At 39.1% G+C, this 14,627-nt stretch overlaps 2 protein-coding genes across 8 annotated transcripts in view; one reads left to right on the top strand and one right to left on the bottom strand.

Moving 5' to 3' along the window:
• Positions 1–12,227, bottom strand: part of SMC6 (structural maintenance of chromosomes 6) — a 65,149-nt gene extending 52,922 nt beyond the window's left edge. The window contains exons 1-4 of one of the 2 annotated variants that reach the window (XM_088796284.1): positions 12,094–12,202; positions 8,233–8,360; positions 4,952–5,070; positions 275–392 (exon numbers count right to left, since the gene is read on the bottom strand). In XM_088796284.1, coding sequence (XP_088652410.1) covers positions 275–392; positions 4,952–5,065 — 232 coding nt within the window. In that variant the 5' untranslated portion in view covers positions 5,066–5,070; positions 8,233–8,360; positions 12,094–12,202. Of the gene's footprint in view, positions 1–274; positions 393–4,951; positions 5,071–8,232; positions 8,361–12,093 lie in introns of both variants that reach the window. The other variant, XM_019752691.3, reaches the window with a different exon arrangement.
• Positions 12,228–12,254: 27 nt separating this feature from the next.
• The window catches only part of GEN1 (GEN1 structure-specific endonuclease), a 44,113-nt gene continuing 41,740 nt past the window's right edge, over positions 12,255–14,627 (top strand). For 5 of the 6 annotated variants that reach the window (XM_088796289.1, XM_019752818.3, XM_088796285.1 and 2 more), the window contains exon 1: positions 12,419–12,849. The gene's annotated coding sequence lies outside the window, so the exon portion shown is untranslated. Of the gene's footprint in view, positions 12,392–12,418; positions 12,850–14,627 lie in introns of those variants that run through there. The other variant, XM_088796288.1, reaches the window with a different exon arrangement.

Below are 14,627 nucleotides of genomic sequence, written 5' to 3'. Positions count from 1 at the left end.
TTGTCCACTCTTCTATGGTATGAATTCCAAGGTAAATGGATTCAAAACAAAAGCAAGAAATGTCTATCCCTATTGCATAAACAATGAAACTAGAGTTAACTCATTTTCTCAAATTGTAGACATGCAGCAAATACTGAAAATATTCAAGATCAAAAGTTATAGATATAAAGCTTAGATTTATCAGCACTAATAATCACCTATTTAAAAAAGTTAATGCATTCTAATCTCAAAGTACTGCTCAAAGTTAAAGAAGAAAGAAGGTAAAAGTACTTACTTCCATTGTTGCCGACCACAAAATTGACATTAGAACCAAATTTAAAAGGTCCGAGCATTGAATGACACATGAAGTTTCTTAGCTGAATGCTCTCAATTATTCCAACATCTGCTGCAGTCTATTAAATAAAAACAATGGGAGAAAATAATCAATCTGTCTAATTCACTCATTATAATGATACAAACGATTGCTGGCAGGAGAAAGACCAGCAGTTGTTTCCAATGAAAACAGCCACAGAAAGTGAACAACATTAACTTCAATCAATGAGTAAGATGAAATTAAGTGGGAACATTATATGAGTACGCATTCTAAAGTACTGAAAGGATCTAATAAGTGTATCTCAAGTTTCTTAATGTAAATACCAGCATTTTGAGTCAGATAATTTTCTGCTGGAGGGGGGGTCGTCCTGTGCACTGTGGGATGTTTGATAGCATCCCAAGCCTCTACCCACTTGATGCCAGTAGCATGTAACCACCGCCCAGTTGCGACAACCAAAAATATAACCAGACATAGCTAAATGTCCCCTCGAGGGCAATATCCCATTGTTTGAGAACCACTGGTGTATGGAAACTTCCCGTAATATAGAACCATGTTTAGAACACCCCTAAAAGATGGGATGGTTTGAACACTGAACCTGATGTAGACACTTCAAAGAGTACATGTTCTTAAATGGTAAAGCCTGCTTTTCTTGTGACTTTCTGTGTCTGTCACTTATTATAACTGTGTGACTTTGGCAATGTATAAAGTATATATGGTTTCTAAATCTGTAAAACAGAAATAATTCCCGTATTGCAAATATGTCAGAATTAAATTAGAGAAGATTTATAAATGTTTTAATCAAGAGTTTGGCACAGTGGCATACCTTGTTAATTAGAAATCACAAAATAAATCACCCATATTTTACCAAACTTTCCAATGTTTTTGAAGAACACTTAATGTCTCCAGCTTTGTAAAGAATTTCTTTAAAAACTCCCTGGGCTCTCTTCTTCTGGATACCACTTATTAAAAAGCAGTAAGCATTTATGTCCTTGTATGAGTAGCATACCAGAAATCATGGTGACCAGAAATCATGGTGAAAGTTTAAAAATATTTTTTTGTTTTGATCTAATGGTAGATTCAGAAGCAGTAAGAAATAACACAGACATCCTATGACCCCTTCCCTGTTTCTGTCCATGGTAGCATCTTGATAACTGGAGCACCACATCACATTCAGGGTACTGACGCCGATAGTCAGGATACAGAATGTTGCCATCACCACAGGATGCCTTGTGTTGCCCCTTTGTAGCCACATCCACATCCCACCCAACCTATCCCCTCCTTAACCCCTGGCCACTAATCTGTTCTCCATTTCTGTAACACAGTCATTTCAAGAATGTTATATAAATGGAATACATAGAATGTAACCCTTTGAGATTGGGTTCTTTTCACTCAGCGTGATTGTCTATCGTTGCCTATTATCAGCAGTTCACAGCTTTTTATTGATAAGTAGTATTTCATGGTATGGATATACTACAGTCTATTCAACCATTTGCTCAACAAATGACATGTGGGTTGTTTCAGTATTTGGCTATTACAAATAAAGCTGTATAAATTATTCCTGTATAGAGTGTTGTGTGAAGATCAATCTTCATTTCTCTGGTACAAATAGTGGGTTGTATGGTAGGTAGCTACATGTTAAATTTTTTAAAGAAACTGCCAGACTGTCTCCCAGAGTGGCTGTGTCATTTTACATTCTCACCAGCAATATATGAATGATCCAGTTTCTCTGCATCCTTGTTGGTACCTGGTGTTGTCAGGGGTATCGTTTTTGTTCTTTTTAATTTTGGCCAATCTGATAGGTGTGTCTCATTGTGGTATTAATTTGCATTTCCCTGATGACAAATAATGTTGAACATGTCAGGTGTTTGTCATTTATATGTCTTGCTCTTCAGTGAAATGTCTATGTCTTCTGCTCATTCTCAAATTGGATTATTTGCTTTTATCTGTTGAATTTTGAGAGTTCTTTATATATTCAAGACACTAGTACTTTGTCGGATTTGTGGTCTATAAATATTTTCTCCTCGTCTGTTTTACGCTTGACTTTTCATCCTCTTAACAGGATCTTTTACAGAAGGAACATTTTTAATTTTGATGAGGTCTAATTTATCATTTTTCTCATCTTATGGTTTGTACATTAGGTGTCAAATCTAAGAATTCTTTACCCAGCCCTAGATCCCAAAGATTTGTACTATGTTTGTTTCTAAAACTTATAGTCTTACGTTTTACAGTTAAATCTATTACCCAATTGAGAGTTAATTTCCGTATAAGGTGTGAGACTTAGGTTGAAGTTACTTTTTTGCCTACAGATGTCTAATTACCCCAGTACATTAGCTAAAAAGGTTATCTCTCCTCTACTGAATTGCCTTTGTAATGTCAAAAATGAGTTCATCATGATTTGTGTGGATTTATTTTTGGATTCTCTGTTCTGTTCCATTGATCCATGTGTTTGTCACATGGTCTTGCTTACTACTGTAGTTATAGCGTAAGTCTTGAAATTGGGTAGACTTATTCCTCCCATTTTATTTTTTATTCTTCTGTTTCAAAACTGTTTTATCTATATTAGTTCCTTTGCTTTTTCATATAAATTTTAGAAAAAAAATTGTGTATATCTACAAAAAATCTTGCTGGGATTTTGATAGAAATTACATTAAACCTACAAATCGTTTTGGGGAAGAACTGATATCTTTTCTACGTTGAGTCTTCCAGTCCATAAACGTCATATGTTCTCTCCATTTATTTAGATCTTCTTTGATTCAATTCATTAGTATTGTATAGTTTTCAGCATAGCTTATAAGTCCTATACATATGTTGTTAGATTCAGACCTAAGTATTTCATTTTTTTTTTTTTTAAGATTTTATTGGGGATGGGGAACAGGACTTTATTGGGGAACAGTTTGTACTTCCAGGATTTTTTCCAAGTCAAATTGTTGTCCTTTCAATCATAGTTGTGGAGGGCGCAGTTCAGCTCCAGGTCCAGTTGCCGCTGTTAGTTGCAGGGGGTGCAGCCCATCATCCCCCTTACGGGAGTCGCGGAACCAGCAACCTTGTGGTTGAGAGACCACACTCCAACCAACTGAGCCATCCGGGAGCTCAGCGGCAGCTCAGCTCAAGGTGCGGTGTCCAATCTTTAGTTGCAGGGGGTGGAGCCCACCATCCCTTGTGGGAGTCGAAAGGCAACCTTGTGGTTGAGAGCCCACTGGCCCATGTGGGAATCGAACCGGCAGCCTTAGGTGTTAGGAGAATGGAGCTCGAACGACCTGAGCCACCTGGCCAGCCCAGTATTTCATTTTTTGAGTGGCTATAAATGGTATTATATTTTGAAGCTCAATGCTAGTGACAAATGACTTAAAAAAAAAAGAATGTTTATCTTGTATCCTGCAACCTTGCTGAATGCACTTATTTGTTCTAAGAGGTTGGTTTTATTTGTTTGTTTGTTTGTTTGAATTCCTTGAGATTTTCTAGGCAGACAATCAGGTCATCTGCAAATAGGGGCAGTTTTATTTTTTCCTTTCCAACGTGTATACCTTTTGTTTCTTTTTCTTGCTTTATTACACTGGCTAGATTGTCCAGTACTATGTTAAATAAGAGAGATGAGAACAGACATCCTTGTGTTGCTCCTGATCATAGGAAAAAAGACAGTTCATTATGTATGACACAAACTGTAGGGTTTTTTTCAACGCTCCTTATCACACTGAGGAAGTTCCCCTCTATTCCTACTTTCTGAGAATTTTAATCATGAATGAATGTTGAATTTTGTCAACTGCTTTTTCTGCATCAAGTGATATGATCGTGTGATTTTTCTTCTTTAGCCTGGTAAAATGGTGAATTACACTGACTGATTTTCAAATACTAAACCCGGGTTGCATGCCTAGAATAAACCCTACTTCATCATGGTGTATAATTCTTTTTATATATTACTGAATTCTATTTGCTGATAATCTCTGTCTGTATCCATGAGGTATATTGGTCTGTAGTTTGCTTTTTTACTACCCTCTTTGCCTGGTTTTGGTATCAAGATAATGAAGTGGAAAGTGTTCCCTCTCCTTCTATTTTCTGGAAATTATGTAGAATTCATATTCATTTTTCTTAAAATGTTTGATACAATCTCCAGTCAAAACAACTGGGCATGAAGGTTTTTTAAATAGGAGTTTTTAAACAGTGAATTAAATGTCATTAATACTTGTAAAATGATTCACATTATCTATTTCATATTGGGTAAATTGTGGTAGTTGCGCTTTTAAAGGAACTGGTCCACTCTATCTAAGTTGTGAAATTTATGTAGAGTTGTAAACAATATTCCCTTATTATCCTTTGGATGTTTTCAGGGTCTGTGGTCATAGCTACTGTTTCATTCCTAATATCAGAAATTGGTGACTTCTCTCTTTTTCCCCCTTTTTCAGTTTCATTAGGGTTTGTCAATTTCATTGATTTTTCCAAAGAACCCATTGTTTGTATCACTGTTTTCCATACTAATTTTTTCTAATTAACAAAACCTTCAAAATTAGGTTATTTTACTTCAGCTTTTAAAAAATCATACTGCTTTTCCTGATACTGAATTATCAAGAGTATGACATGTATACCAAACAGACATGAAAAACATGCTAATCAAAAACCATAATTTTGTAATTTTGTACTTACCAAAGTAGAAGCACCACCATCTTCATCATCATCATCAGAATCTTCCAGCTCTTCGTGTCTTGGTCTTTTGGCATTTTCAGGAGAGAAGAAATTATCTTCCTTTCTTTTGGCCATTAGGTCTGAACAAATATTAAAACATTACAGTAACAATGAAGTAAATCAAGTACAGCATCCATGTGATTGTTCCATATATGTTAAAATTAAAATAAACCAGACAAAACTTAGGTTTTATGACTATGTTCATTCATTTTTACTTAAAAAAAAAAAAGTAAAAATATCATTTGCGTGGAGGAAGGGATCCACGAGCTTAAGAAAGGCCAGGAAACTTTCTACCCTAGAGTGTCCAGAAAGGAACACACAGCCCTGCTGCCACCTTGATATTAGCCCAGGAAGGCATGCCAGACTTCTAACCTACAGAAGATAGTAAATTTGTGTGTGTTTTAAATTACCTGGGTGTGTTACAGTAGTTGATTTTACTTCAATTACTCATGGCCATGACTTTATAGATATGGACCTACCTAAATGTTTTGACTCCTAAACTCACAAAAGGTAAAACATTTTGTGTAACCGTGGTTTCTAGTTTCCTAGATCTATGAATAGAGATGGCAAAATGCCTTCTAAAATTATCCCAGAGCAATCATCCAACTTTTATGAGTTATAAAGTAATACTGAATCAGATAAAGCTTTCAATTTTAAATTAGTTTCCCAAAGAAGCATATTTTGAAGCAGTGTGGCCTAGCACCAGTAGTTTCCCTTAATTGTTCCCTAAAGAAAGTCCATACTCATTGTCTATTTTTTACCAATAGAGTATAAAATTTATACCTAGAAAATTAATATATTTAAAATAATACAAGATTTTCTAAACTTATGAATACTGCACTTCAAGTCAAAGCTGATAGTCTGTGATTGAAATTAAAGGTTATGACTACTGACTGCCACTTTCATTTTTCTCTTTAAAGTACATTTAAGACCACAACAGATAGGTACCTAATAACTGTTTCCTGAATAAATACAGAAAACTCCATGACATAGGTAATCATAACTTTCTAACATACAAGAAAATAATGAGAATAGTTCTAGTTTCAACCCAGTTAAGTCCCTCAGTACTACCCGACATCAACCCTGTTTGTAACAGGTACCCAGGCAGCAGAAGAATAAATGAGATTTTCTTTCTCATGAATTTCAACTGAAAGATTCTAGTCAGTCCTCCCTAGAGGATATGACTTGCAACACAGGGTAGAAAGCCAGTCTTTCGCCTATGTGTGTGCTGGAAGAGTGAGAGGCTATTGAGTGGGGTTACGGAGAGCAGGAAGTAGCTGGGCAGAAACAGAACCAGGGCCGAAACAGAAGAGGAATGTGAGAGAAAGGGAGGGTGAGGGAGAAGTATTCATTCAGCGATTCTTTTTTCTTTTCTTTTTTTTAAATTTATTTAAGATTTTTTTAATTGGGGAAGGGGAACAGGACTTTATTGGGGAACAGTGTGTACTTCCAGGCCTTTTTTCCAAGTCAAGTTGTTGCCCTTTCAATCTTAGTTGTGGAGGGTGCCATTCAGCTTCAAGTTGTTGTCCTTTCAGTCTTAGTTGTGGAGGGCGCAGATCAGCTCCAGGTCCAGTTGCCATTACTAGTTGCATGGGGCACAAGCCACCATCCCTTGGGGGAGTCAAGGAACTGAACTGGCAACCCTGTGGTTGAGAGGACGCGCTCCAACCAACTGAGCCATCTGGGAGCTTAGTGGTAGCTCAGCTCAAGGTGCCGTGTTCAATCTTAGTTGCAGGGGGCACTGCCCACCATCCCTGGCGGGACTTGAGGAATCGAACTGGCAACCTTGTGGTTGAGAGGATGCGCTCCAACCAACTGAGCCATCCAGGAGGCAGCTCAGTTCAAGGTGCCGTGTTCAATCTTAGCTGCAGGGGGGTGCTTCCCACCATCCCTTGAGGGACTCGAGGAATTGAACCGACAACCTTGTGGTTGAGAGCCCACTGGCCCATGTGGGAATCGAACCGGCAGCCTTCGGAGTTAGGAGCATGGAGCTCTAACCGCCTGAGCCACCGGGCCCCCTTTTTGTTTTGTTTTTTAACCACTGCTTTCCAAACATATCCTGACAGAACCAATTTCAGAAATATCAAACATCTATATATATATTTTGGAGCAACTGTTTTGGGGAACAATCTTTGAAATCCATTAAGTGAAATGAGTAGTTTCCCCATCTTTTTAATGCTCTGAAATCACTTCTATGGCATCATACTTGAATGTTTCTTGAAAAGTGAGAAATAGGCTTAAAGCTATTAGACAGGGGATACTGTTTGAAAGCTAACTTTATGAAATAAATTTAATTTCTATTTTGTATACTAGTTTTTATGGGTTCACTGTATCTTCCTGAATCATTTTTCCATAATTTTATTTTCCAAAATATTGACAATTTAAAGCCCCAAATTTACTACACAAAATTAGCTTGTTCTGTAAAATCGTCAACTGTAGTCATGACTCCGGTCATGCAAATTCTGTTTAATGAAATTTTAAACATTTTCTCCAAATACCAGTTCTTTGCTTTATGAAATCTAGTTTTTCTTTAGTGGGACTATTTTAATGTTTATTCATAAATTTTTATACAACCAAATACAAGGGGTATGTAGTGGGGCTAGAGTTCTCTCACAGTGCGAGTTAAAAAAGAAGAAAAGCAATTAGGGACTTCCACTTTCAGGAAAATAGACTAGGTGTATCTTTCCCTACTCCTCCTCTTGTTTAGTAAAACTAAAAACCTTAGAAATTATATATAAAACAAACATAAGAAAACTCTGAAAGAGGAGGCAAATTGGCTAGGGACCTCAGTACCCAAGGAATGACACCTTGGTGAGTTTCCTGAGTTTTTGTTTTGCTTCGAATACCCCAGACTCGAAGATAGCAACTGGGGAAACACCAACAGGTGTGGGAGAAGTAGGAGTATGTGTGGGGCTGATGAAAGCTTTGTTCTCTCTAACCAAAGGTCCAGGAAAAGGGCAGCCTAACAAGACAGAAAACTTTCAGGCACTAACTGCTCTACTGCAGCCAAATATCACTGAAAAAACAGTGATCTCCTCCTCCCCTCCATGCCAGCAAAGGCCACGTTGGTAACCTGGACTTCCACCCTGGTGGAGCCTGGAAGCAGGCATCTCAATATCCCACTGGGCTCGTACGGGAGAAGGCTATGTAGGCCAAGTAGGGAGCCACGATGATGGCTTCAGGGGAGACCACCTAGAAAACTAGACATCCACCCCACCAGGCAGTAATAAAATGCTACTTACTCCCATTCCCCCTTGAATGGTGTCAAAGGAGGCCTTTTACCACTGCCCAGAGAGGTAAGGAGGCCACACCACTAGTGTCTATGGTGACCATGTGGGCAGCGAAAACTCCCACTCTTGCTCAGCAGTCCCTGCCACCAAGGAAAGACCTCTGGTAAAGTTCTAGATGGAGTCTCTGTGTCCACGGCCCAATACCACAGGGTAGCAGGTCTGAAAGGTGGTGTCTTAAAAGGTACTAAGGAACTCAAAGAGCTTTTGTTTATATTTATCAATATTTACCATATTACAAAATACAACTGATAAACTTTTAAAACAAAAAACACACAAATACACATTATATCAGTCATCAGAGCAATGACATCATCTCATCTCATACATAACACCTGGAAAACTCCACTGTAAGTGAATCCAAGTGAAAAAGACAAATAGCATCTTACTATCATTATGTAACAATTTTGACCTGTAGACCCTGCGAAAGAGTCTCCCAGATGCCTGGGCCACACTTTGCAAACTGCTGCTGTAGGGGATTCTATAAGCAAGTCTAGGACACAGTGCCATAAATTACAAGGCATAGCTAGCAAGTAAGCAAGTTAGAACAGCAGAAAATGACCAGCAGACTTGACATTCCAAGTGTAGTCCAAAGACCAGCAAGTAGCACTTACATCTCCTATGTCAGGCATGTACTAGAATCTCAGGACCCACCTTAAACGAAGTGAATCAGAATCTTCATTCTAACAAGATTTCAGATGATTCATAACCATACTGAAATTTGAGAAGAACTGCTGTCAACATTAAAACACTTGGACTTGATCCAATCCTGAAGGCAATGAAGAACCTACTTTATTCTGATAAATTAAATATCATTTAAAAGGTATACTAGTTAACATCCAAAAGACATTTCACCTAAACAAATGCCTTTAGAGACAATATTAGCATTAGAGTCACAAGTACACAACATTCAACATTTTTCTCACAAATAATTTAATGTTTATTTTGAATCTCTACACAACTTAAAACTTGAAAATCAAATATATTTCTCAAATTATTTAATACTAAGAATCAATGTATATTAGTTTCAGCTTGTTGCTAATTTAAATTCCCTAGAATACCACCAGGCCACTTTCCCCCAACACTTTCTTCTCTCTCATCTATTCTCTATTCCCTTTTCAATTACTGAGTAGAAATTTATTACAGAAAAGCAAAGAAGAAACATTACTTTTTGGTTTTCACAATCTTAAATGCCTTTTAGACACTGTTTTTATTAATGCCTAATACATGATCTTGCAGTTAGTGGGCACTCAGACATCAGCTGACTGATTTTAATATTTTACCATTAATACAAAATGACAGTTTTTCAAGTTAAATTTGGGGAGTACACAAAGATAAGTGTGATAAGCTTCTTACAATGAATGTAAGATTCTCTACTACACAGAAGATAGTGCACTACATTACAACGATGGTTTTTATTGCTGTGCTTAGCGTGGGATGTGCAGTTTGCTATGAGGTTGCCATGGTAACACACACCTAAAAGACACTGAAGGACCCTACCTTTTAAAATAGGGATCACTTTGTAATTTCAAGATAATGGATTTTTATAAACACATAAATGTCTTGAGAGTTAGATATGGGTAAAACAGTAAAATTGCTTCCAGATGCCCTTCCACTCAAAAATACTTTTTAAATATTCTGTAACACACAAAAAGGGAAAAACAAAACAAAACTCTGGGATTTTCAATACACCCGCAAAACTATTCATAGTTTTTAATATTTCTTTCTTTACAATAAAATATCAGAATTAAGCAACATACTTAGTGCTTAATTTTCAGAAACAATCTTCATACTTAATGCTAAATGCCACTAAGTAGACAAAGCGGGTTTGGCAAGGAGGGAAGATAAATAATACATTTATTTTGCTTGAAAACACTGAACATGAAGTGCTCCTACGATACTGAGATGGAGGGGCCAGTGGGCAGTAAAATGTACTCTGCAGTAGAGGTGAACTGGGGAGTAGAGCTAAGAAAGCTACAGAAATTAGCCTGAATTTGATCACCAGGCAAAGTACGTCCAGTGAGAAAACATTTATCTCATTAGTGAACCTAAAATGCTAACATTAATGTAAGTGACTACACTTGACCCTCAGTCATCTGGATATCTGAGTGTGTATATAGAAATGTAACATTTAAATAGCCTTAAATATAATGCATACTATTATGGTAAAATTGTGTTACTTATTAACTCCTGAAAGTAAGCCAAGTGCAGCTTTGATTGATTTTCCTAACTTAGTTCTAAAAATAATAGTCAAGATTCAGGCAGATTTTATATAAAATGTTACATCCAGGCACTCGATAAAATAAACCTTTGGGGAATAAAATCTATTTTTCACTATAACAACTTTAATACGTCGTTTGTACTTACTTTTTGCCAGACTCAATTAATGCTGCTAATTACAGATAGAGATATAACTAAAACTATCACTCTGCTCCCCTACTCAACATATTTAAGAATCCTATGAGTTACGTACTATATTATTTTCTCCAATTACAGAAAAAGAACTGAAACTTAAAGAGGTGGTATGGACTTGTCCAGGGTCACACAACACTGGTTCTGAGACATAACTAAAACTATCTCTCACTCTACTCCCCTACCCAACATATTTAAGAATCCTGTGAGTTATGCACTATACTATTTTCTCCAATTACAGAAAAAGAACTGAAACTTAAAGAGGTGGTATGGACTTGGCCAGGGTCACACAACACTGGTTATACAAAAACATGTTTTCAAGCTACAGTCTAGTCATCTCCAAACTTTTTTGTACTTAGACCCACTCAAGAAAAGAAATTTTGAATGCACATTCTAACATGAAATTACTTGTATATTTCATACAGTAATAGAATGAGATGAAGTAAATCTAAGTATAATACAAGTTCTAATATGGTCCCTCCCCACCCACACACCCATGGAATTATCCTCAGGCCACTGCATATGCCATTGGATATTTTAAAAGACTACCCAGCAGCCATCTAAAAGTCACAAATTTTTGACTTTTTTTCTTTTGAATATACATTCCAGAAGAGCATGTCTTTAAAACACTCGCTTTTAATCTCCAACTCATGAAATATATACTCAGGGTTGCAAGCGCTCACAAAACTTGTCTTCAGGGTTTAAACACCAAATAATTGCTGTTTCTAGGAATTACCATAAAATTATATCAAGCACTATTGGTCCTACAGCACCTTCTCTACCCTTGAGTCCTGGATGCCGCAATTTCCAATGGGGATTGTTCTCCAGTTAATTTCCACAAGAGGAGAAAGAAAGGCCATCATGAAAGCTCCAAACATCACAATTTAATTCTTCTAGATAATACAGTTTGCTTTTTCATGAAACTGGGATTTAACAACAAATCCAGTTTAGGTGATGTTTGCATGTATCTCTTAAACATACTTAAGTTGCTGCTTGTGAGGTAGCGTCAGATTCGTGTAAGAACCCAACTCCTGATCGCAATCTCAACCCTTACCCTCTTCAAGCTACTTCTCAAAGCCAAAGGGCCATTTGGGGCCGGGCGCCCAGTCCCAAAGCCCGAGACGGGATTTGCGAGCCTCGCCGCAGGAGCCGCCCGAAGGAGGGGCCCAGCGCAGACAGGCAAGTTTCCCGCGGCACAGACGACCTGTGCCGCCTGCAGAGAAGGGCGCGGAGATCCTAGCCCGCCGGCCGGCCCACCAGGGCCCACGGGGACCACCCTGGACACTGCGGCAGCTCCGGTGACCCGGCAGCCACCAGATGGACTGGGGGCTGCCAGCTAAGGGGACAGGGACAGGGGGATGGATCAGGAGCAAGGGAGAGCGAAGGCGCGCGCCCTCACCCTACCTCGAACAAGTCGAAGACTCCCCAAGGAACCCGATCGGCGGGACTGTCGCGGTACAACAGGACGCTTAAGCCACCCCGGGGGCGTCTCGGCCTCGGTTTGATGCCGTTGGCCCACTGAAAACCGAACGCTTGCGGCGGGAGAACGCAGGAGCCCCGCCGCCCCGGCGCCCACTGCGGGACGCTCCGCGCCTGCGCCCCGCCCCCCCTCCCGCCGGACTCCGCCCGCGCGTGCGCTGTTCGCAGTTTTCGCGCCACTGTGGTCTAAAGGAGGGGCCGGAAGTGCCCCTGGGCGGGCCGGGTAAGTGGGTAAAAGTGTTGGGCAAGGCCGCTGCAGGGCTCAGGGTGGGGCGGGCTGGTGTTGATTTGCCTAAGTGAAAGGAAGATTAATCGGAGCCCCAAACAACAGCTCTACGCATGCGTAAAATGGGCAGGCTGGAAGCCCAGAAAGCCGAGCGTGCGGCCGGAACGGGGAGAGGAGACAGTCACTTCCCGGAAGAGGCGGGGCCATGTGCGAGAAGGCACTAAACAATTTGAAGTTCCGCCTGGAGTTTTCCGGGTCGGGGGTGCTAAGCCCCGAACGCCAGTCTTTGAGAAAGGAAGGAGAAAATTTTTCCTTTTTCTTTTTTACTTTCTTTTAAAACAACTTTTTTGAGAAGAAAACATTCAGAAACTGGGAGGCAGCAATAGTTAGGTTCACGCCAAACTGCTTAGTGACGGAGAGGCGTCTTCCAAAACCAAAGAGAACGGGCTGTCCGGGTAAGTCCCGCGGAACGGTGGAGCGACGGCACGACCCAGTCTGCCACTGGCTTTCGTGAAATGTGGGATGGGGACGAGTGCTGTGTTCGCGTCGCCGTCGCGCCCGCCCCTCCTCCGAAAACACCGTCGGCGGCTCCCCTTTGAGTACAGCGGGAAAGTCGCCCTGCCGCCGGTTGAGAACTCAGTGTCTGCCGGCCGCTCCGCGCTCCGCCAAGGCCGCTGGGGCCTGAATGGCCTTCCCCCGGGCACATCGTGGGGCAGACGCCCACGCATGTCCAATGCCGTCCCGCGCGAGCCTTCCTTATCCCCGTAGGGTGTTCTTCTTCGGTGTGAACGTAATGTTTTGAAAACACTTCCATTACAGCGGTTACCTTGAGGCATTCTGTCTGTTTATTTACAGTCATTCTTTACGCTGCGCTAGCCCTATGTTTATAATGTTACGTTGTAAACCCCCTTCATACATATCAGAACTAATGAAAAACTAAGGAGAGCTAATGAAGTTTAAGTTCCTTTACTTCGCTTTCAGCGTCCGTCTCAATCCGACTTTAACCTACCGCTAATGTCTACACAGCTCTTCACGTGACACACTGATCTAGCCAAGTAATCTACTTTCTGTCTGCCTGTCCAGATGGGGAAAAGTGGCATTAAATTTATGTCAAACGTCTGGTCTCCAGTAATGAAATTACTTCCATCAAACTCACCCTTTTATTTCTAAAGATAAGCAAATATATATTAGATTCGTATTGTGGCTCTCCCTTGATATAATGACAATCAAAATACAGTACAACATCTGGCGTAAGGGGTCCTTGTTAGTAAACAAGGGGAAATGCTGGGAGGTTTCTATTTAGGTACCACTTCCTTTAGGAAGCCTTCCTTGATTTCTGTAGCTAAGGTACCTCTTTTTCTATATGCTCTGTAGTTCACTCTTCTTACCTATGTGCCTGTACTTGTCACATTGTTATAATTCTCTCTTTTATCTTTAGTCTCACTCAACTAAGTTTCTTAAATGCAGCGCTTGATCTTTCATTATGGTCTCTCCAGCACCTAGAAGAATTTCTGGTAAATGGAAGGCATTTAATAAATATTTATTAATAACAAGACAGTTAAGCCTGGGTTATATTATACTTCAGAGTTTGATTTCATATGAAAATAAAACTGACGAAATAATAAAAAACAGCATTAATTAGTGAAGTAATATGGTAAATCCCATATAGTACAATTCTGTATTGAAGTAAACTTTACACCATTTACTAGTCTTTATATCAAAATACAGTCATCTAAATGTATTTTAGATAAGGTAATTATCTAATTATTTTAAATAAGGTAATTTAAAGTATTTCCCGCTTTATTGTTAAAATAAATTATCTTTCTAATGTTTTTGCTTGAAACATTTGGAAAACTTGGTTTGATAAAATGTGTATTTTTGCATAAATCAAACCACTGAACCCTTTTTATGTTCTTTAATTTGATTCATTAGTGAAATTAGCAAGGTTTTGTGCTTTTCTCACCTCATTCAGTTTTATAATTAACCAATAAAACCTTATTAGTTTTTAAGGAAGTTTAGGAACATAAATTGATTTATGGGCACCATATGGTTACATCAAAGGATTTGTTTTTGTTTTAACCTGAAGTGGATTTTTAAGTCCTTTCTTTAAACTAGAAATTTATGTTCTTTCTATCAAGCAATAATATCCAAAATGGAGTGATTGGGGGTTTTTTTGTTTTGTTTTGTTTTTTTAGTGCCAAGCTACCAAAATTGGTCATAAGATTCAAAGGAT

The sequence above is a fragment of the Rhinolophus sinicus genome, chromosome 2 (genome assembly GCF_057876585.1).
Source record: "Rhinolophus sinicus isolate RSI-liver-muscle chromosome 2, RSI-T2T, whole genome shotgun sequence".
In the NCBI taxonomy this organism is placed as follows: domain Eukaryota; kingdom Metazoa; phylum Chordata; class Mammalia; order Chiroptera; family Rhinolophidae; genus Rhinolophus; species Rhinolophus sinicus.
Note: the sequence above shows the minus strand (reverse complement) of the source record. Positions and strands in the feature narration are given on the sequence as shown.